The 22,958-nt window shown below is 34.6% G+C and overlaps 2 protein-coding genes across 5 annotated transcripts in view; one reads left to right on the forward strand and one right to left on the reverse strand.

Moving 5' to 3' along the window:
* SMC3 (structural maintenance of chromosomes 3) overlaps nucleotides 1-22,958 on the reverse strand; it is a 97,726-nt gene that overhangs the window by 31,056 nt on the left and 43,712 nt on the right. The window contains exon 6 of one of the 2 annotated variants that reach the window (XR_011396352.1): nucleotides 21,130-22,221. Coding sequence is in view for 1 of the 2 variants with exons in the window: in XM_036372070.2 (XP_036227963.1) it covers nucleotides 22,214-22,221 (8 nt within the window). In the remaining variant the exon portion in view is untranslated. Of the gene's footprint in view, nucleotides 1-21,129; nucleotides 22,222-22,958 lie in introns of those variants that run through there. The other variant, XM_036372070.2, reaches the window with a different exon arrangement.
* LOC106624564 (retinoblastoma family protein) lies at nucleotides 338-11,630 on the forward strand. 3 transcript variants are annotated; one of them, XM_014244302.3, is made up of 15 exons: nucleotides 338-714; nucleotides 781-920; nucleotides 985-1,173; nucleotides 2,187-2,544; nucleotides 3,649-3,817; nucleotides 3,890-3,912; nucleotides 3,976-4,118; nucleotides 6,117-6,643; nucleotides 7,107-7,199; nucleotides 7,253-7,338; nucleotides 7,396-7,575; nucleotides 7,652-7,766; nucleotides 10,850-10,953; nucleotides 11,006-11,158; nucleotides 11,217-11,630. In XM_014244302.3, exons 1-15 carry the CDS (start codon nucleotides 583-585, stop codon nucleotides 11,385-11,387), a joined length of 2,583 nt encoding a protein of 860 aa, XP_014099777.1. In that variant the 5' UTR covers nucleotides 338-582; the 3' UTR covers nucleotides 11,388-11,630. The 3 variants fall into 3 exon arrangements, with proteins under 3 accessions (XP_014099777.1, XP_014099778.1, XP_014099779.1); XM_014244303.3 differs by having other exon boundaries at nucleotides 11,009-11,158; XM_014244304.3 differs by having other exon boundaries at nucleotides 3,991-4,118.

Below are 22,958 nucleotides of genomic sequence, written 5' to 3' on the forward strand. Positions count from 1 at the left end.
CAAGAATGGATATAGATATAGACTCGGGAAGCTTATAGTTTTCGAGATATTTACGTTGTAAGTTGAAAATTTTAACTAATTAAAGTACACATGTTTTCGATTTGAAATGAGTTATACACTTATATTTTTCACTTTTATATTCACTAGCATTTTACTAACTCGTTTTTATACATTTATTTTACAATGTATAGTGCAATAATAGTATAATTCAATATTTAGATTATTGTTAAAATCTATTAATTCAGATAATAAAGGGTTGCAAAATTCAACTACTTTCACAACGTGTGGCAACGATTTTGATTCCCGCCTTTTTGTGACATTTACAACAGCTTAGAAAATTGGGAATTTACATATAGATATGTACATACAATATATTTCATGCATTAGTAATAAAAAAGACAGTGTCATTGGGGAATAAGATACATAAATTTTTCTGGCGGTGAAAACAGTGATAATTGTTTGGTAATGGTTTCGCAAGGCCCAGTTTTGTATCCTTTAATTTTGTTTTGATTTAAGTAATATTTTAATTTGGACGGGTCTTTGAGCTGAAGCTAATAATAATAAGTGTAAATAACTATAAAAATGTCGGTTAATAAGGCTGCTAATTTGCGTTGTCAATATGAGGACTTGTGTAGAGAACTCAATATGGATCGGGAAACAGAAGATATGTCGTGGAAAATGTTTGAGGAAGTACTGCAGCGGTCAACATTAGAGGTACCAAATCCTCTTTCAAAATTGGGAAAACGAACATTATTTCACATACTCTTATTTTGTAAATAGGGTGAACCTTTACATTGGTTTTGTTGTGCACTGTATGCTGCATGCAGATTATCTTACACACCTACAGTGGGTGAATCAAATGCAATAGTGATGGGAAATTGTATTTCTCTAAACAAAATGCTTCGATGCTGTAACATAAGGTATAGTACTTAAGTATATAAACATTTCAAAAAGTTTTTTATTATCATGTAATTTCTTTAATAGTATATCCGAATTCATATTGAAAATTAAAGTTTGGCATGAAATGGCCAATTTACCATGCAGTTTTCTTCGTCAAATAGAAAGATTGGAACGTACTCCTGGGATAACATTTCATCTCTATTGTAGATACAATGATATTTTCGAAAAGTTATTTATTACATCTCGAAATGATAAAAAAAATACAAAATACAGGTATTTAATTTAACTATAAAAATAATTAAACTTTAAAAAGTATTTTTTATATTTAAGAGATTCATAATTTTGGATTATACTACATTACATTTTTTGTTACAGCTAGTTTTTAGTTTTGAGCTACGTTAGGGCTTAAGGGTTTTGTTTAACCCATTCGCTGCCAAGGACGAGTATACTCGTCTTTAACATGCAGGCTTTTGAATTAGCAAATTTCTTTTTGCCACAAACATAATATGAATATGTAAAAAACTTGAAAAATACAACATTTTTTTAAAAAAATAATACATTATTTCTTATAGAGAAAGATCTTTCACGCAAAAAGCAACTTCATCGTGTATTTATTACTAAAATCAACTTCATCGTGTATTTATTACAAAATCTTATAGCAACTAAATCACTTATGATACCTTATCTTCATGATAGGATTTATAACAAAGTCCAATGCATAGTGGAGGTTTATCAGGACAGCTTGGACAGTAATACCGAGTCTCCTTTCGAATGCTTTTCGTTGCACAAACTCTACATTTTCGGGTTGGGTTTTTCTTGTGTTGTGTGGCAGGAATAGCATCAAGATAATGAAGGGAACTTTGTTCTTGGGGTATGGTTGACGCAGATTGATGAATCAATGGCAATGGGAATGACATATAATTTAGGCTTGGCAGCGAATGTGTTAATTGTGTCAACGGCAACAGTTCAGTAAATATCGTTTTTCTTTCCTGTAGTATACTTCAGACTTCTTTTCAATTATTCATAATTTTTAAGCATTTAACCTTATGTTGTTGAACTAAGTGATTAAGCTATTTCAAAATAAATAATTGTTTATAAATCTAATGGAGCAAAGTTCAAGACACGTACCAATAAATTTTTAAGACAGCGTATCGCAAAATAAACCATTAGGGTTCAGCGAGGAAAAATGCTATTCAAGCAATTAGAGTTTATAATAATATTAATAACCATTTGCACTTAACTTTGTGTCATGTCTATTAATACAATATTTTAACTTTTATTTTAAGGTCTGTTGCAAGATGTTCGTCCACGAAGCTATATGATTTATGTTGGTGTCTATATTTATGTGCAAAGAACGAAGACCCTAGTTACAACATGGATATTGTGACATCCTTTCATTTGTTGCTTTGTTGCATAGATTTGATATACATAAATGTGTTAGGAGAAAATCGTGTAGATCTCGTCAATCGGAATTTTGTGGGCATCCCGGGAAACTGGGGCACGTCGTTATACGATTCCCAACAACTTCACAACCATTGTATTATCGGAGCGCTTTGCAATTTAGCTGGTGCTTTGCCTAATGATGCAAAAGACATGAAAGAAAATCATTGTAAGAGAATTTTTACGAAGTTTTTCAAAACGAAGGTAAACACAATTTTTACACCCATATGAATAAATATGAATATATAACTATGGGTAGATATACATAAGTATATATGTATATAAGTTTGTCAGGAAGTTCGTAACATCTAGAAGGAAACGAAGACCTCATAAAAATATATATAAATGATATTATTCATAATATATAATCATAGCGTCACGAACAGGTCCGCCTATATAAACGCGAACTAGTCCCTCAGTTTTTAATATATCGTTCTGAATTTTTTCTACCAGAAGCTGATCATTAGTCGGAATCGGACCACTATAGCATAAAGCTGCCAAACAAACTAACATAAAAAAAGCAAGCCCTATTGTTCACGACAACTCTGCAATATCCGAATAAATGGTTTAGATCGAATCACTATAGCATATAGCTTCCATACAAACTGACCGATCATCAAGAGTTTTTTGTATAATCAGTTATATTTAAAATCTGTTTTATTATTAAAATTACAATAGCTGACAAAAACAATAATGTTGAAGTACAATTAAAATAATTTACAAAATTGAAGGCGAGATCAATTGATTCGAAAGCGGAGATTTAAACGATGATATCTTTTTAGTCTCCTACTTTGTTGATTCGGTGCAGTTAACGAGTCTAAATTCTTCAGTTGTTTCTTTTACAGTGGGCATTTTTAAGTCTCGATGGATGGACTTCACAGGATCATCGTCAAAAATATAAACAATTTTTTTATAACCGTTTATTTTATTTAATATGATTTTGAAATCGTTCTACCCTCTGTATCATGTTTAAAAAAAATCACTGTGACAATGCGTATTTTTAAATGATACTTTTACTATGAAATATAACTTGAATTATGATCGGATTATACATTTTATTCAAAAAAGTCTACACGTTGCACAAAAACAAAATTAGTTTTTCTGGAGTTTGTACTTTTTCCGCAATCTTTCTTGACATAAATTTAAAAATTCTTGAAATTTTGTATATTTGTTTGAGGATTAATAATATATTAATTTGATTTTTATTCATTGTTTCATACTAAAAAGTTGTTTATTTCTATGCTGTCATATACATATGTACATACGTATATGTAATTTTGTGTAAACTTAAAACATATTCAATTGTAGACAATACATGGAAATGAGAATACGTTTTTGGGAATAATTTCCAATGAGAACTTCGAACGGAATGTAAAATCTTTAAATAGTGCTTATGAGCAATATGTACTCAGTGTTGGGGAATTCGATGAAAGAATCTTGCTTAGCAATCCTAATTATAGGAAATTAGGCAATTCAGGTAAGTTACATTACAAAAATAAATAATTACATATATAATATATGTATGTAACCTAATTGAACTGTTTTACAGATGTAGGTGTGGAAAGTCATTCCGTAAGTAAAATGGCATTTAGATTAGTAGAGTCATATTAAGCTACGTATATTTTATTTTAAAAGGCTACAAATCCACAGACCCCTTACACCCGTAAACATATTTTGCCAAACAAAGAAGACTTTCCAGAACCGGTAGCCAGTGCAACTAATAATGTAAAGAAACTTAAAGATATTGCAAATATTTCCGGACCATCTGATTTTATAAGGTACCCTTTTTATATCAGATTACATTTAAATTACTCATTTTAAAAACAAACATAAATACGGGTATAACTATGCACTAAATCTGCAAATTAGAAGTTTTATTTCTTATTTGATCATCAAAGCCAATATCTGAATATAAGTTCCCATATTGTGACAAAATTTTGAATATTATTCTTCAATTCCCAACACTGTGCTCGCTTTGTTTAAGCTGGTTTATCTATTCAAAGAATGTGTATATGATTAACATATACCTACTAATCTTATAAATGTGATTTGTTACGGTATTAGAAATGACATAGAATTGTGAAAAAATTAAATTCTCTGGCAGATATGATTGGTTGTCGAAAAATTTTAAAACCTAGCAAAACAAAAAATGTCTCGAAAGAGGCAAGATGGCTGGTTATGTAAGTGACAAGGTTTTATTTACTAAAACATTTTTTTAAATTTTGGTAAAAAAGCACCACTTCTTTACCCTCCTAATTTGCAACGAACAGTTCTCGAAATTCGCATTCGCCTGCACACTTATTGCCGCGCTTCATGCCGTTCCTGCACCAAAACCGAACTTTGAGCGACTGGGTACTGGATTTGGTCTGAGTCTCGGTGGCTACGGTGGATACGTTGGCTACCCCGCCTACAATAACGGCTATGGTACTTACAAACTCTCACAAAGATAGTGTCGAAAGTCAATATGAGAACTACAATGGTCGGAAATAGTTTCCTTGGTTAAGATACTAATAGACATTGACGATGAAAGTTATATTTCACTTTCAAGATAATTTATAATTAGTAGAGTTGTGATCAGTGACTGTGCGTAAGAGCAATATTGGCACCAAAATATTAAGTGGTTAATAGAATCGATACCGACATTTTAAAAGAAGTGCATGAAGAAATGAAGAAGTATTTGTCAATGGATGCAATCATGGATACAGAATTTAGTGTACCATGGATGCAGTTTTTAAATGCCATTGAACTGTTGAGTGTACCGTACTATAAACCTAAAATGAAACTAAATGTACCAATATGCAATAGAACAGGGGCTCGGATTAATACATTGGGGCAAAATATACTTTGTACCTTTATTTTATTTGGTGGCGGTAAGGGAAACAGTGTTGTCATACCGCGGACTCCAATAATTCCTCTGACACTCCATTTCAATTCAAAATGGTTTAGTATCCCGTCAAGCTCCGCTTTGCTGTTACTATAAACAAAAGCCATGGTTATCTTATGGTGAACTATGTGAAGCCTGTTCGCGTGTGTCCATTGCCCGTACTTTATATATATTTGCTCCGGACGGAAAAACTTACAACATAGTATACAATAATATTCTAGAATAACACTCTGCAATTTATCTTTATTAGAATTCAAAATTATTTCTTCTTGTTATAGTGAAATATATAGTAACTTTTGTTGTAGTAAATTATTTCAATGGGTCATGTTTTCAGTTTTTGAAGTTTCATCATATGTAGCGTTAAATCGTAATGCCTAGCAGCTCAATAAGTTGTATCAGTATATTTTTCACCAAACGTCAGCTTAAGAGTTTCTGAGTATTTTCCTTAATTTGTAGTAATATCTGTTATAGATATGGTGCAAAAGCGCAAAGAACAGCAAGTTATTCTTATGCTTGCCTATATACTAAATAATTATGCTATTTATCGTATTATATGAGTACCAGTTATAAAAATTAATAAACAATTACATCCATGATTTTATCCTTAATACATGAGCATATTGAACAGTATCAAAATCCAAAAATATTTAATTGTTGCTTCATGTATCTGTAATGTAGAAAAAATTATTTTCCGTTAAAATATTTTATATAATATACAAATAAAAATATATAATAAAATTTTAAGTTTAAGGTTTACAGTAAACGTTAAAAAATAATTTACTTTTTAAATATATATTGCGTAGTACACAAAATTTACTTAAGTCAATTTTAATGTTATATTATTAATGTTTATGTAAATACGTACTATGTACATTTCTCTCTTATTCTGCAGACAAGCTGGTATGGAAACCTTAAACAGGATTTATGAAAAATTAACTAAAATGCAAAATGAATTCACATCTGCTTTGAATAATGCTGACGTCGGCAACCGGTTTAAGACAGCAGAATCATTATTTTTTTATTTATTGGATAAAATTTTGCGAGTAGAAACAAGAACGAAACCTAATATAAATATCAAAATATTACTGGGGACTGAAACTTTTATAACAACGCTAATTGTCTGCTGTGTGGAAATTGTGCTTGATGCATATCAATCTCAAAAGAAATTTCCATGGGTATTAACGTGCTTCAAAATATCTGCTTACCATTTTCATAAAATTATAGAAATAGTTGTAAGAAGCCATGATGAAGTACTGTCGCGTCCATTGATTAAACATTTAAACTACATTGAAGAAACTTGCCTTGAATCATTAGCTTGGAAAAGTGAATCGCCTCTTTGGAACATCATTAGAACTTCGGCGTTGCCAACATGGTCTGATGTAGATGTTGATAATTTAGCAAAACGAAATCAGTCTCAGAGTAAGTTTTTACATATTGTTATGTATATTATTCTTAGTCAATGGCTTATTTTTTAAATATTTGTTATGTTAAATTTAAATTTGCATATTCTTTAAATCATAATGATAACGGTTTAAATTGTAGAATAAGCACCTAGTTAAAGGGTCGCCTAAAAATTATAATTTATTTGTTTGACAACTTGAGTTGTAATTTGTTAGTACCAATTAAATTTGTATAAATCTCAATTTAAAATATATATGCAAAAACCAACTTAAAAGTATATTTTTTTTCAAATTATTAATGGAAACTAAAAAAATAATTTCCAATTCGCTCCTCAAAAACATTACGGTAAGAATCGATGATAGAAAATGAATGCGTACATACATACATTATTTTATATATACTTACATATATACTCTTTATTGAATATAGGAACTAATTCATAGCGTTTTTATGTAAGTTAAATTTTTTATTTCAATTTTAGTACAGCAGTCCCCAAATTGCTCAGCATATGAAACCTTTAGTTCTACAATTGTTAATGAGTCAACCCGGAGAGATCTCTTTAATAGTGCGAGAGGTGAAACTTACAATTTTAAATTTATTTGCGAGTAATACAGTTTTAAATTTTAGAAAGCTCTAACACAAAAGAAACCATTGTTAAAAAACAAGTTGATGGAGCAAGACACACCGCGTCATTAACAATATTTTGTAGAAAAGTAAACACCTGCTAAATTATATTTTTATAGTTTAATATTGAGCTTTTTTAATTACAGTTCTATAAACTTGCATGGATTAGGTTGAAAGAGTTGTGTCGTGAACTTAAGTTGGCAGAAGAACCACATTTAAATAAATTGTGGACTCTTTTTGAATATTCAATTACCCAAAGAACGGAGTTAATGCAAGACCGTCATCTCGATCAAATGCTAATGTGTGGAATATATTTATATATAAGGGTTCGTATATATATATGCATATATAAATATACTATAGTTTTTAGAAAAATCTTACAATTTCCAATTTTTTTTATAGGTGCAAGATATAAAATTTAAGTCATTTACGGATATAATGAAGTTTTATAGAAAGCAACCTCAAGCGCAAAGTCGCACCTATAGAGAAGTTCTAATTGAAGCAGCAGAAGAAGAAAGTAAGTCAGAAACAGTCCTGCAAAATTTGTGTTATTTGTATTTGAGACGATACCTTTGTATACAAAGTATAAGTGAATATTTCTTGCTTGTATCACATGTTATACCCCTATTATATTCGGATATAGTGTAGGTGTCAGTCTACGAGTCAAAGCAATATTTTGTATTATATGCACTGGATGCACTGTTATTAAAAAAAGATTTTATCAGAATTTTATTAAGATTTCTTATCGGTCAATATGATTTATGTTAGGTACATGGGGGCTACGGGAAATGTTGACCTGCTTTTACCAATTTTGGCACAAGTTGTAGTGCGATTTTGACAATTTTTGAACGTAATATAAAACACCTTGAGGCCAAAATTATAATCTGATAAATTTATTGGTGTTTGATTTGTATTATATATTCTAAAGTGAAAAAATCAGACGGAATTTAAAGGTTTGTTATGAAAGAATTAGGCGTAGTTGTCATTCAATTTCGATTCTAATAAGAATGTTTGGACAAACTCACACACCAAATTTGGTTGAAATCGGTCGAGTTGTTCCTAAGGTATAGGACTTCACCTAAAGGTGGGCGGTGCCACGCCCCTTGACAAATTTTCACAACAGATCCTAAATAGCCATTTTGTTGTTGTTGTTTTACCGATTATCTAATCCTCGCTTGGGTGGTAAGCTTCAGTTTGGTTGCCGTCGAACTCATCTAACAGGAATCCCAGGAAACGAGCTGTTTCGACGGGTTCGGACCATAGGGAGAAACGTGTTAGATGAGTGGGGTTCGTTGGCCATACAAAGAGGTGGTTATTGTCATGGGAGACTCATTGCATGCTGGGCATATATTTGGTATGTCGAGGTCGATTCTGGATAGGTAAGAAATTAACCTGCTAGATTTTCCAGAACAAAGTTGCGGAAGGTTTACTCTAGAATCTCGTGGCAACTCGAGCTCTGCGAAGGGTTGTTGTCTGACTTCAAGTTCGCGAGTGGAAGTCGGTGAACACTGTGAATGTGTGAATATCTTAAGCGGTGTGGAAGATATGTACATTAAACCATATAGGGGCGGAGCCACGCCCACTTAAAAAAAATGTCACCCCACAGATGGTGTGGTTATCCGATTGTCATTATAATAGGGAGGTGATAAAATCACTAGTTCTTCGCAAGTTAGGTTGATATATCTTAAGCGTTTTGAAAGATATGTACACTAAAACCTTTAGGGGCGGATCCACGCCCACTTTTAAAAAAATTTCAGGCCACAGATTCTGGCTACTTCTCCTATACCAAATTTTTGCAACTTAATTTGCGGTTTAGTTATGTCACCTTAAAAGTTTTCGTTTAATGGCGTTTTGTGGGCGTGGCAATGGTCCAATTCAACCCATTTGCAATACCAATCTCCCTTGGGTGGTAAAGTGTATACCAAGTTTCATCAAGATGTCTCAATTTTTACTCAAGTCATCGCTTGCAGTTATCTATCTCGATTAGTTTTAGGTGATACAAACAACCGTTAGGTGAACGAAACTATTATACTCTGTAGCAACATGTTGCAAGAGTATAAATATTATTATATATTTTGACAAATTTAAGTAAAAGGGGGAATGCTTTCGTGAACTTCATGTGAAAACTGACTAAATTACAAATTTTAGTATATGGTTGCTTAGCGACCACAGTTACAAATGATGCATTAAAAAACCAATTGAGTGGTTATTTAGATTAAAATTTTTCTTTTATTTTGTAATTATTTTAATTTTAAAATTCAAGAATTAAGAATTAAATTTTTACTTTCAAAATTTGTATAAAAATTAAAAAATAAAAACTCTGTTACCGCCTCTTGGCTAGATTTGTGGTACATGGGGACTCTTTAGTCGCTCATTATTGGCAAATTCTCTTTTGGTGTCGCTCTGTGCGTTCACACGAGCCAAAAGTGTCCAACAACTCGAATAGAGTTTTTCTGTCATTCCTTTTCATACAATTTTCGCATATGCCTGTGCGGTTCGGCTACGCGACACTTAGAGTGTGTTGCTTATATCAGTTGCATGTGGTGGTCTCACATTTTGCTTGCAAGGAATTACCATGAATGTGGTAAAACAATATGCATAATACCCGCTTACTTTCAAAGAAATACTTAAGTCGGGAAATTCTAATCCACCACTACTAATATTTTCAAGGCCAAATTTATAACATGAATTTACTAATCTTTTGGAAAGTATGAAAAATCCATAATTCTTTTACTCCTTTTATTTTTTATTTATTATAAAACATTCTTGAATTAATTACAATTCTTGTTTTAAATAAAATGATATTCGAACTAAATCCTTTGACATTAAAAAAAATAAATATAATATGAAAGCATCTTAATATTTTATGTAAATATAAAAAAGTAAAGTAACCATTTTTATTATAATTATTTTATGTATACTCGTAAATTATTACATTTAATACTGCTATATGTTATTAAAAATTTAAATTTAATATTTTTTAGTGTCTTAATTCAAAATATTGTTCTATGCATACATATTTGCATAATACATACAAAAAATAGATAACAGAATTCAAATTTCTGAACGAATAGTATATATTCATTTGAAACCGAGCGCTGTTACATCCATGAGATCAATTGAAAATGAAAATTAATGCAAAAGGGTAGCAGCGAGCTGTTACGAACAATTAAACAAAGCGTGCCACCCGACCACGAGAGTGACACGGCTCCTTCGTCTTTCCTCGTCGTCCCCTCGTCCACAATAAATTGGTTTGGGTTACAAAAGAGTCTGTGTATGAACTGGAACTTACAGGTGAAAAAGCAAAACCATAGAGTAATGAAACGAGAATAAAGAATACTGCGTTACAAAAATGATAATACGCATTCCATTCGTCAAATATTTTCACTCATTCCAATACTCTTATAGATATCGTTTTTAATATTGTACATGCTTTGAGAGTAAAGAGAATGACTCCAAAAACGAATACATTCGTGCAGCTGTTTAGTAGAAATACATTTGCAATAATTTAGTAGCTGTAACTATAGAGAATCCATATTTTTATTATTGTTCCTATGAAATTGCAACGCATTATTGCAATGAATCGTATTTTATTTTCAGACGGATCACATGCAAAATATCGCGATATAATCTATTTTTATAATAACATATACGTTAAGAATTTAACCCCGTACGCTCTTAATTTTAGTGGGAAACAACAAGCGGTAAGTTATGTATTTAGTAGTATCGACTGAATTAAAATATTTAAAATTTCAGCAGCAAAATGTGCCCTTGTCTCCACATCCAACGGAGAAGCAGTCATTTCCGCGAAAATTATCTAATAATCTTATAACAATATCGAGAATGGAAAAATCCGAGCATTCACATTCTCCGGTTCTTACATATGAATTTTCTAAAAGTCCTGGGAAAGTAAGTTGCTGTTATGTTTTAAAATAATTTCGATACCATCTCTGTTTTTTTGTACTAGAACCTTGAGGAACTAAATTATGTTATACGTAGAGGTAAAAGAAACTTACCTTTTTCTGAAATCGATAGCAGCGATGGACCGATCCTTGAAAGTAAAATTCCGAAAAAAACGCCGCTATTTTTACAAAAATACAGAGGAGTTTTGCAGGATAGACAAGAAGATATAAAGTAAATGTAATTGTAATTAATAGTATGGAACTGTTTTCATTTAACGAGTTTGCGGATCTTGGCGGATATTTTATTAAAAGTTGCAAATGAACGCTTAAGAAGAAATTAGCAATTACTCAGAATATAAACAAGAGACAATATAGGTATATTAAGATATCAACTTATTATAAACATAATTTTAATTGGAAAAAATATTCGGTAAGTTATTTTTTCAGTTAATAAAGCGGATAATTTATAATGTTCCAAACTTCCGCTTCAGAAAGTTTACTTGTCATCAGACATAACGGCAGAACGTATTTAAAAAAAACAAATTAAACGTGAATAGGTAAATGGAAGTATTCTAAAGGAAATGAACTAAGTGGTAATAAGTCCGTGAGATATATTGGGAAATATAGCTGAGATCATTTTTAAGATTAATCAACACTAAACAAAATTAGATTTAACGTATAAACATTTATATACAGATGGTATGTACTTTCGTAAGATTCGCTTTAGTTGTCGATTAACAAAGATGCAGTGTATGTCAACATTAGATACATATAAGTATGATTATTTTTATAATAATCATTATTTTTGACAGAGGAAAAAGTAAAAATCATAAATGATTATTTATGATTTTTATTTAGCCCAAAATAAAACTCGCTTTTGGTCACAGGTTTCTTATGAAGTGTTTTGCTAACATCGTTGCATGTCCTTTTATTATGTTATATGTTAAGTGCGTATGCACTAATTTGGTAAGAAGTAGCGCGCCACATAGCTCAAGATTTGTGAAGCAGGATTTTTGTATCATTATTTTTAATTACATATTAGTATTTTTAAAACTGATCTTCTCAGAAGGTCTTTTTTTCTGCCAATTCAATAGTGTTGCAACATTGTGAATTTAGTGGTAGTCGTATTGCGTACCGGCCATTGTTTGATCTAGTAGTTGTGGCTTTGTAGAAGTCTTCACAATAATGATCTTCTGGGGTTGCAATTGATATGAGGGGGAGTTTTACTAACTCCTGAAACGTCTTCAATTGTAAATTAAGGTATTCTTTTGAATTTTCGTCAACTTGAGCTGTTGATGTGAAAACTGGTTCAGTAACTAGACCATTTAGAATTCGACCAATTATAGTATTTTGGAATAGCAAAGTGGTTGAAATTTTTTCAACACTTTCAAGTATTATTTGCGTTATGCGATACTGTTATATCTATTTTAGCGGGGGTATTGCAGTTGGGATCTGCCAGCTTCAGGTGTGAAACCTTTTGCCAATGCTTGCTATTTGTTTTGATGGCAGTATTAGCCTATTTTGTGCCCTAGACGTTTTGAAGGATCGTTGTGGTCCTTGGTCTATTAAGGTTCTAAGTTGGTAGAGTTCTCCTCGATGTTCGATGGAGATGACTGCTGTGGGTAGTAATACCTTATTTTGTATTTCGCTGTGTAGCGTTTGAGGGTTTGGAGGGGATTGGCTGTTGAAACTAAACCCGTGGATTTTTTGTACTAATATATACGCTCTTTTGGGGTGAGATGGGAAATGTGCTGTATTTAAGCATTGAATGATGTCTTTTGACAGTAGATGCAATTGAATTTTCTCCTGCATTCATTATGAATATGCGCATATGACATGCAATTTGTCCATACTTTTTTTGATCTGACAAAACTATTTCGTTCGTTAACTTTTAAGTTTTTAAATTTCTCGCAAGATTGTAGTTTATGCCCTCTTGTGCATAATCTGCATATATTTGTACTGTTCGGATGTGAAAACTTGATTTATGAGGAAAATGATAATGATTTTTCTGGTAATGTGGCGGTGCATATGTTTATCAGTATACGGTCTCAGTTGTCTGTCTGAATATTGTGTATGGATGTGTAACAAGGTATGTATATACCACTACTTCATCAATGTGCCCTCGGCTACTCCATCAGCAGTACGCCGAAATACATGCAACGGCACACACGTTTAATTGTAGGCAATATATTCGCTTAGGGAGTCCAGGATGTTTAAATATGTTTAACTCCCCCCTCCAAGTACACCGCTCTAATTGGAGAAGCAATGGCACACCCCAATATAACACAGCATAATACACCACACCCGATGAAACCACACCACATAGGACAACGAAACACACCATAACACGAAACCTGTACACCACCTCACTAACAAAAACGACAGGATCATCGCCCTCACGGTATCTTTCGCTTAAACACATTCGTTTTGGTTCGTCAACCCGTGCGATAAAACTACGGCAATCGACACCTTTTAGAATCCACGCGTTTATAAATGAAGTTGTGAAATGCATTGGTGGTGTATGCTCCCTAACAAATTGGAGATTTTAATCAATATTTTTAAACTATTTTAATCACTTATTGATAAAAATACATAGAAAGGTGAAAAATCTGTTGAGCTATACAATAAAAATAAGGGACCGTGTGAAGTGTTGAGAACATACAAGGTGCATTCCAAAGTAAACTGTAAAAAAGTAACAAAGTAAACTCCAGTGGCGCTATCTATATGTCGACTAGTGCGTTAGAATCTGCTATCCTTTATCGACTTCTAGTAAAAAATTCATGACATTTCATCTATTGGAAGTGAAGTTATTGCGTTTTAAGTGTCAGTATATTTATGTCATCGGTGCGGAAATGAGCTTCGAACAAAGAGCCAACATTAAATTTTGTTTTAAAATTAGTAAAACTTTTACCGAAATGTTTCAATTGATAAAACAAGTTTATGGCGATGATTGCCTATCCCGTAGCAGAGTGCACAAGTGGTTTCAACGTTTTCAAAGTGGTCGTGAGGACATAAATGAGGACACAATGCTGATTTGTTTTTATGATTCCAAGGGTATTGTCTACAAAGAATTTGTTCCACCCGGCCAAAACGATAATGCGGTATTCTACCGTATTCGATGTGTTCGGCCCGAATATCGCGAAGATGGAAGTTGGCGTTTTTTGCACGATAATGCGCCGTCTCATCGATCGACGCTTGTGGCCGATTATTTGACCAAAAATCACATTTTAACAATCAACCACTCCCGCATTCACGTGATATGGCACCGTGCGACTTTTACCTTTTCGGAAAAATTAATTTGCCGATGAAAGCAAAGCGTTATACAGACGTGGAGGCCATTCAAAAGGCTTGCACCGGCATACTGGCGGCCATACCGGGCAACGAGCTAAAACACTCGTTCGACATGCTTTTGGACCGTGCAAAAAGCTGTATTAAAGCAGAAGGAGACTATTTTGAATAAAATTAATTGATTTTGCCGATAAAACCATTTGTTCTGTCTTTTTTTTTTAAAGTCCTGTTTACTTTGGAAAAATTAAATTTTTGAAGCGTTTTGCTTTTCCAGATATCGTAGTCGGCGCCAGCCCAAAGTTAAAATCATTTAAGCAGCATTTTATATACTTACATATGGAACTGCCGTCAACAATGAAACGGTGAGTTTGTGGTAATGTTCCTTCGTCTATTTAGCAAGAATTAAAATATTTCCTTATTTAAACAAAAATAGCTTATGAATAAATTATTTTAAAAGCCCTTTAATTGTCAATCAAACTTTGGCTAACTTGGTGTTAGCAAGTTCCAATGGATTTCCGTAATAACCAAGGCCTTTTTGAATGTGCGCAACATCAGTTTTGGTCCCAGCATTTTTGTCATCGTAATGTAAATTAAAACTAATGTCCATTTTAATATTTATTCACATTTTCGTGAACAATAACTGAATTTAATTGTTTTGATTTTTCGTTTCAAACTATTCAGCTGTTTAATAAGCTGCAAAATCCTAATTTTTTAGGTTGGTTGGTCAAACCGTCTTATCTCTCATACCAGAAATACTACCCTAGAATCCTCGTATCGGTAAACTCACCGGTGAATTACCCAACAGCGCTACCAGAGATTTCTGTTAATGTTTATCCGAGTTTCTTAAGGCCCAATTCCAATCGAAGCTATTGTGTATGTGTGATCGTTCATCCTTTTCTTACGCAAAGGCCTTATGAGTTGAACAATGTGTATATGTGTGTTAGTTTCAGCGCTAAAGCTTTCAATGAATTGAAATTTCGGTAGCCGTTACATGCTGTGCGACCTTTAAAAGGAAAATTGTAATCGAAAATCTGTTTTTCTCTGGAGTGGATTTAAATTGATGGTAATGTTGTATGCCAAACGATAGAAAAATGAAAATTCTGACTGATGAAAGTGAAATTTTGATAATTTGCGCATGATTGGCTGTTACAGTATCAGGACCATAAACGCTTTTCACATTTTCAGCCACCCGGCTTGCGTTTTCGTCCTTATCGAAGAAAAACTGTAAAATTTAGCCATTTTCTCTTTGATACTGTCCATCTTTGACGCGCGCTCAAACAAACCTGAATTAGAAAATCTTTTTTAGTACGAAGTCATCTTTCTGCTTTTTTTACATTTGGCATGTTATTATTTAAATTTTTAAAATGAATGCTTAGGAACCCAAAAACGGTTTTTATAGAGCACCGGTACCATACTTGCACTCCGTCATTTCCGCCTAAAGAGAATTCAGACGGGATTTTGGCGCAAGAAGTGTATTGTCGGGCCATACTTCTTTGGAGAAAACGGTGTAATAGTAACTGTCAATGGGCGCCGTTATTTAAAGATGTTGAATGAGGTTTTTTATCCAGAGCTGCGCCGAATACGAATTCCTTTCATTTGAATTTTTAAACGTTTAAAATAGTTTATCTCGATTTCCTATAGAAAAAAGTTATATGGCACTGTTGTAGGTAATGAAAAGATCTATAACTGTTGAATATATTTACATAACCTCAAATTTAAATTTATTAAATTAAATTCAAAACGCTTAATCCAATTATCCTCCAATAATTTTATGCCATCCCTATAATGACTTTAGGGAAGCTCTGTAAAATACCCGTCTACGGCTGTAATAGCTTCTTCATTCGACGAAAAACACTTTCCACGAAGGAATTGTTTCAGGTTTCTTAAGAGGTAGTAGTCGCTGGGAGCCAAATCTGGTGAATACGGTGGATGCTCAAGCAATTTGTACTTTAATTCGTTGTATTTTGTCATTGTTAAAACATCTTTGTGAGCAGGTGCATTGTCTTGATGAGTCTTTTCTCACGAATTTTTTCATCCAGCTGATCCAGAAGGCTGCAATAAAATTCAGAGTTGATTGTTTAACCTTTCTGCAGATAATCAATCAACAAAATTCCTTTTGCATCCCAAAAAACTGTTTGATCGATCTTTGCTGATCGTTGTGACTTCACCTGCTTTGGAGCTGAACAACCAGCTTTAGTCCACTGCAAACATTCTTGGTTCAATTTAGGATCATGGTGGTACATCCAAGTTTCATCCATAGTTATAAAACGACGCAAAAAATCGGTTTTGTTCTGCTTAAAACGCTCCAAATTATGCTGAGAAATTTGTTTTCGATCCAGTTTTTGTTGAATTGTTAACGTGTGCGGCATTAGCTTTCCAAACAGCTTTTTCATATGTAATTCTCCATGTAAAATATGAAGTACTCGTTCGTCTGAGATGCCTTTAGCATTAGCTTAGTCAAACTTGGATCTTCACTAACAATATTATGAACTTGTTCAATGATTTTTGGTGTGGTTGAGGTTTTTCGTCGTCCTTTGCGTGGTTCGTCTTCAAGCCTAGTACGACCACGTTTAAATTCACCAGCCCTAAATTCAACGGTGAGTTTTGAAGGTGAGGACTCCTTTTACACTTCTAACACCTGTTCATAAACTTCCTTTGCTTTTAAACCTTTCAAAACAAAGAATCTAATCACTGCGCGCAATAAAATTTTTCCATAAAAAATACTCTGACACGTCAACTTCGATGGCTTGTAAACAAATAATTAATTGACAGAATGACTTGTAACTTTGCATGTGATTAAGCAGCAGAAAATTAGCAAGCTCGAACGTGCAACGGGCGTCGCGAGCGTATCTGCTTATAAAATATCAACTGCGCTGCTACGAAGTTGTGAACCGAAGCGACGAAACGACGCCAATTCAACGTCACTACATCAGCGAGTTAACGGATAAAATTTTAAGAGAAATACACACACAACGTAATAGCGGGTGCAAGCATCTGGTAAGAAGAGAGAGCCAGGTACTGAAGAGTACAAGTGATCTACAAGTGCAACTCAACAGTTTAAAAGAAGCAATCGCAGGTTTAACGTCAGCTATGGTAGCGATCACCCAAAATTCAACAGCGGTACCGAATAGGGAGGAAATTCAACAAGCGGCAAACAACAACAACTTAGAGTAACCAGGGTCAAGTGTATCAACTTGGGAATCAGCTCATGATTTAAGAAGACCAATACAGCGAGAGATGTCGATTCAGGACACTATAGGGATTATGCCTGAATTCGACCCAATAAAAGGTTCAACGTCAGCAACACAATTTATAACGCGAACTGAACAATTGCAACAATGCTACGGCTGGAAGGAAACCAGAGTTTTGATCGCAGTGCAACACAAAATTAAATGCATGGCCAAACGTTGGCTTAAATACAATGGGAAGTACACACATATAAAGTGCTTCAATTGAAACGAGTTGGGACACATGGCAGCCAAGTGCCCGCAACCACAACGGAAACTACGATGCTCGATATGTTCAAAAATGGGTCATGAAGCTAAACCATGCAGTAAAAAGGCATCAGTTGCACAGATTACCAATCACCAGGCAGACGACGGGGCTCCCCCAGTTGTGAAAATAGTGGAGCTTAATGGGAATAAATTTGAAGCGTTCATCGATACGGGCAGCGTATGCTCGTTGATACGGGAAACGGCAGCCAACGGGATGCAGACTCAGGAAGCTAACAGATGCTTCATGGGTTTCGGCGGGTCCACAGTAAAGGTGACACGTCAGGTCAACGTAGTTGCAACAATCGACAACGTCAAACATGAAGTGACACTATACCTAGTTCAGGACGAGTTATTACCCTACGATATTTTAGTGGGTCGAGACGTTCTACAAAGTAACGGTTATCAAATGGTAAATGGAAAGGGGGTGCTACATCTGCAAGAAGCTAAAAGGGTAGACCTTAACGTATCCAGCGTTTTATCGGAGCAGGAACGAAGCAAGGCAATGAATATTTTGTTGACTTATACAAATTGTTTTGCAGAAAGTATCAACCAAATCGGTAGATGTAACAACGCGCATATGACGATAGAAGTTACTGTACCAGGGCCTATTCTGGGCAAACGTTATCAAGTTCCGTTCTCACAGCGACCAATTTTATCAAAGATTTTAAAGGAACTGCTAGACAACGACATCATCCGTCCGAGTAATACACCACACGAAGCATCAGTTCTCTTAGTGAAGAAGTCCAACGGCGAAAGTCGAATGTGTATTGACTACCGAGCACTCAATGAAGTCACTGTTAAGAAAAACTATGTAATGCCGATAGTCGAAGAGCAACTTTCACGGTTATCGGGAATTAAGTTCTCTTCAACACTGGACATGACATCCGTTTACTATCAAGTACCAATGAACGAAAAATCAAAGAAATTCACAGCATTTTTAACACCTGACGGATTGTTCGAGCATAACGTTATGCCTTTTGGGTTGGTAAACGCTCCCATGGTTTTCCAGGAAATTATTGTCAATTTAATCAAGACACTTAAGCATCCCGACAAAGTGGTCAACTATGTAGATGAGGTCATCATAGCCACAAAAACAGTCGACGAAGGTATCGAGGTACTTAAAGAATTTCTTGAAGCCGTAAAAGCGTCAGGTCTTACGCTTAGACCATCCAAATGTACATTTTTAGCGCAGCATGTACGTTTCCTGGGGCATGATAAGTTTCCGAAACCAACAATAACAAAAGCCGTACGACAATTTCTGGGTATAACTGGTTACTTCCGGAAGTTTGTTAAAGGGTACAGCATTTTGGCACAACCATTGACATTGTTACTAAAGAAGAACGCAGAGTTTGTTTGGAATGAAGAACAAAACGACGCATTTGAAAAGCTTAAAAGTCTAATAACAACCAAGCCAGTCTTAACTACATACGACGCAACAAAAGCCCACGAGGTGCACACGGATGCCAGTTCCGCAGGGTTATTCGGAGTGCTAATGCAGAACGACGAGGGGTCCGAGTGGAAACCTGTATTCTATTTCAGCAGACAGTGTAATGACGCAGAACGCAACGACGCTAGCCACGAATTAGAAGTTCTGGCGATAGTTGAAACACTGCAACGTTACCGAATGTATTTGATTGGACATAGGTTTAAGGTAATCACAGACTGCAACGCCGTGGCGGTCACTAAAGCGACAACACCACTGCTACCGCGAGTGGCTAGGTGGTGGCTCAAATTACAGGAGTTTGACTTTCAATTCGTTCACCGCGCAGATACAAAGAATAGCTGATGGGTTAAGCAGATGTCCAACGCTTCCACCAGTAGAACCAACAACGATCGCCGAATCAATTTATCCCGTGGTGAAAATTGACAACGATTGGGTATCGACGATGCAAAGACGACGAGACATTAAAAGAAATCATCGAAGTTTTAAACGGCAAAGAAACATTTAACGCACAGCAACTGAAAGATGACTATATATGGCAAGGTAAGCGGTTATATCGCAAAGTACAGGAAAACAAGAGGCTAGTGGTCCCGAGAGGCGTAAAATGGCGTTTAGTGAGAGCATGTCACGATGAGGCGGGACATTTTGGACTGGATAAGACATGCGAACGATTATCCAAAGACTTTTGGTTTGCTCGTATGCGACCGTATGTGAAATCCTATATTGCATCGTGTCCAGAATGTTGCATTAACAAAGCATCGGGTGGCAAGAAGGAAGCACAGCTCCATGTTAGCGAAGTGGTGCCAATACCATTTAGATGTATACATATTGACCATCTAGGGCCTCTTATACGAAGTAAACATGGCAATGTATACATCTTGGTCATTGTGTGTGCTTTCACGAAATATGTTATACTAAAAGCATTACGTAATACGAAAACAACTCCCGTTGTCAGCACACTACGAGATTACAGTACAATCTATGGGTGCCCGACGCGCATAGTTTCCGACAGGGGCACAGCTTTCACATCAAAGGAGTTTCAGAGCTTCACCGACAGGTATGACATCAAGCATGTCAAAGTAGCAGTGCGCACGCCCCGTGCCAACGGTTAAGCCAAGCGTGTCAATAAGACAGTTTTGGCATCACTCAAATGCAGCATTAAAGCCGATAAAGAATGGGACGAAGCACTACCACAACTTCAATGGAGCATAAACTCCCAAAGCAACGCAACTACGAAACAAAGCCCCAATAGCTTAGTTTTCAATTAAAAGCCACGCGACGTCACAACGAATCGATTGATCCAAGCTATCACAGATGACGACAACGACGGAAAAACTCAACATGAAGACTTCCGACTGAAATCAGCGGCCGAACGAATTAACATAGAAAGGGCTAAATGGAAAAAACGTTTCGACATCAAACATCATAACGGACAGGCAACGTAGCGCGAGTTGCGAGGATTATTCAGTTAAATAAAATTTATACTTTGAATAAACAAAATTTAAATAAACAAACGTTGAATAAACAAACTTTGAATAAACAGACTTAAATAAACAAAAGCAATATTTATTTTGGTCATTTACACTTATTTAATATGAAGCACTTGAAAATTTGTCCACGCCCTTGACACTTACAAACTTCGTTTAAAAAATGTTCAGCTGCACCCAACTTAAATCTAAATAGCTTAAGAAACTTTTTAGTTAACTTACTACGCAAGCATTTCAGAAACTCATCATGTTAATAACAGTTAATTACCTGATCAATTTCATTAAATAAATAAAAAGGCTCTGGATTTTAGTATCAAGTAACCTGCTCCTTGTGGTACCATTTTCTTAAATACTTTAGTAAAATTTTGGGCAACTTGCTTAAAGGTAAACTGAAGAAATTGATTTAAGGCTTTGATGCTGGTTTGGTTTTTTGATTCTTTAACAGATATTTTAATGACATTTTGTTATAAACACGATCAACTTGAGATAAAGCACCTAAACTTGCAATTTACTATATGCTGGGTTCCAGGCCAGGTGGTCCAAAATAGCTGATGAGATTGCCAAAGGTGCCATCTGCTTGACTACCGAACCAGTTCAAGACATACGCAAATCGTTAAAAACTATACTAAACGAAATTTTCGAAATAGCTAGCAATTGGATTAGGGCGAGATGAAATGAACAGAAAGAAAACACGCAAACTTTCTACTCGTACGCTCCCGAAAAGACTGCAGGTTGTTGGCCTAGTCACAGGACACAACTTACTGGCATCATATCCGAGCCGTATGGGCATTATTAACGATGACACAAATAGAAACTGCAGGGAAGTAGGTATGGCATAGACGCTGAAACATCTATTCTGTATATCTCCGGCCTTATCTAGAACACGACTTAGATATCTGGAGGCTTCGCAGTTAAAGGGACTGGATGGAGTATAATATTAGATGTCAGGTCTCTATTAAAATTTTGCAAAAAGCCTTGACGGCCTGCACGACGTAAACTTCAGCTCGTATTAATAAACCTCTATCTGGCACTACAAAGGACTATGTATGGCATTACAGCCAGCCGGTTTAACCTTACCTAATCCAAATAACATTAAATTATACTTAAAAAATTCCTTTTTATTGATAAAACGAGTGGTTCACAAAATCTATGCATGTGTGTTATCATCCTCGACAAAATCTTTTGCTTGTTCCTTGGTGACGCAATCTATATGGCTAACCTTGTTTCTAAATCGAACTCCATAAAACTTATGAGCATTTTCAAGTAGCTCAGGTCTAAATGTAGTAGTTATAAATTGAGCCTGGTCACTTAATTCGTGTATCATATCAGCCACGGCTTTCCTATGTTGAGCATCAAGCGCCTAAAAACAAGAGAAGAAAACAATAATGTAGCGTATATTTATAAAAACTTTAAAATGTCTAATAAATCTTATTATTTAAGTATATTTTAAATTAAACCAAGCATTGTCGTGAGCGAAAATATGAAGATGTCAAACAACCAAGCAAGTAGAAGATCTTATGTAAATATTTCATAATCAGCTGCTAGTTCTTTATTAATTAATGAGTTTGTGTTATAAAATATCAGTTTATGTGTGTATAATATTATGTATATGAAAGATGGAAGAAAGTACCCAGGAAGTCACAGCGGTAAGCAATTTTATTGATTTGTAGGAGTAGTCATGTTGATCTACTCTCTACTTGAATTTGTTGTTGATTTTACAACTCATGGTATTTGTTCTTTTTTTGTTTTACATTTTACGGAATTATTAGTAAGGACCCAATCTCCAAGGTTTGGCGTACTTTGGCCTCTTGTTGAGGTCCTTTAAATATTATTTTTTCCATAAACATCATAAGGGATAGCGATTCCACGCCTGGCTCAGGTGTGGCCAGGATGGATGCGCCTTTAAAACCTTTGAAGAGGTCTTGCGAGAGTAACATTTGTGATTTTCGCTCACTTTTTTGAAGTAAGATTTACAACTTTTACTAGTGTTTCTCATAGACTATCAGTATGACGTGCGCTTAGATAGTTGCGATTAGTGCGACCTTTGCTTTTTTTTAAGTCTGGGTGCGTCACAGTATCACATCGAAAGTATGGTGA

The sequence above is a fragment of the Bactrocera oleae genome, chromosome 5 (genome assembly GCF_042242935.1).
Source record: "Bactrocera oleae isolate idBacOlea1 chromosome 5, idBacOlea1, whole genome shotgun sequence".
Lineage (NCBI taxonomy): Eukaryota > Metazoa > Arthropoda > Insecta > Diptera > Tephritidae > Bactrocera > Bactrocera oleae.

Excerpts from the sequence above, each read along its gene's own strand:
- LOC106624564 (XM_014244302.3), top strand. The coding sequence starts at position 583 with ATGTCGGTTAATAAGGCTGCTAATTTGCGTTGTCAATATGAGGACTTG. Across the intron at positions 715-780 it reads TGCAGCGGTCAACATTAGAG|GGTGAACCTTTACATTGGTT; the intron begins GTACCAAATCCT and ends TTTTGTAAATAG. Across the intron at positions 3,913-3,975 it reads TAGGTGTGGAAAGTCATTCC|GCTACAAATCCACAGACCCC; the intron begins GTAAGTAAAATG and ends TTATTTTAAAAG.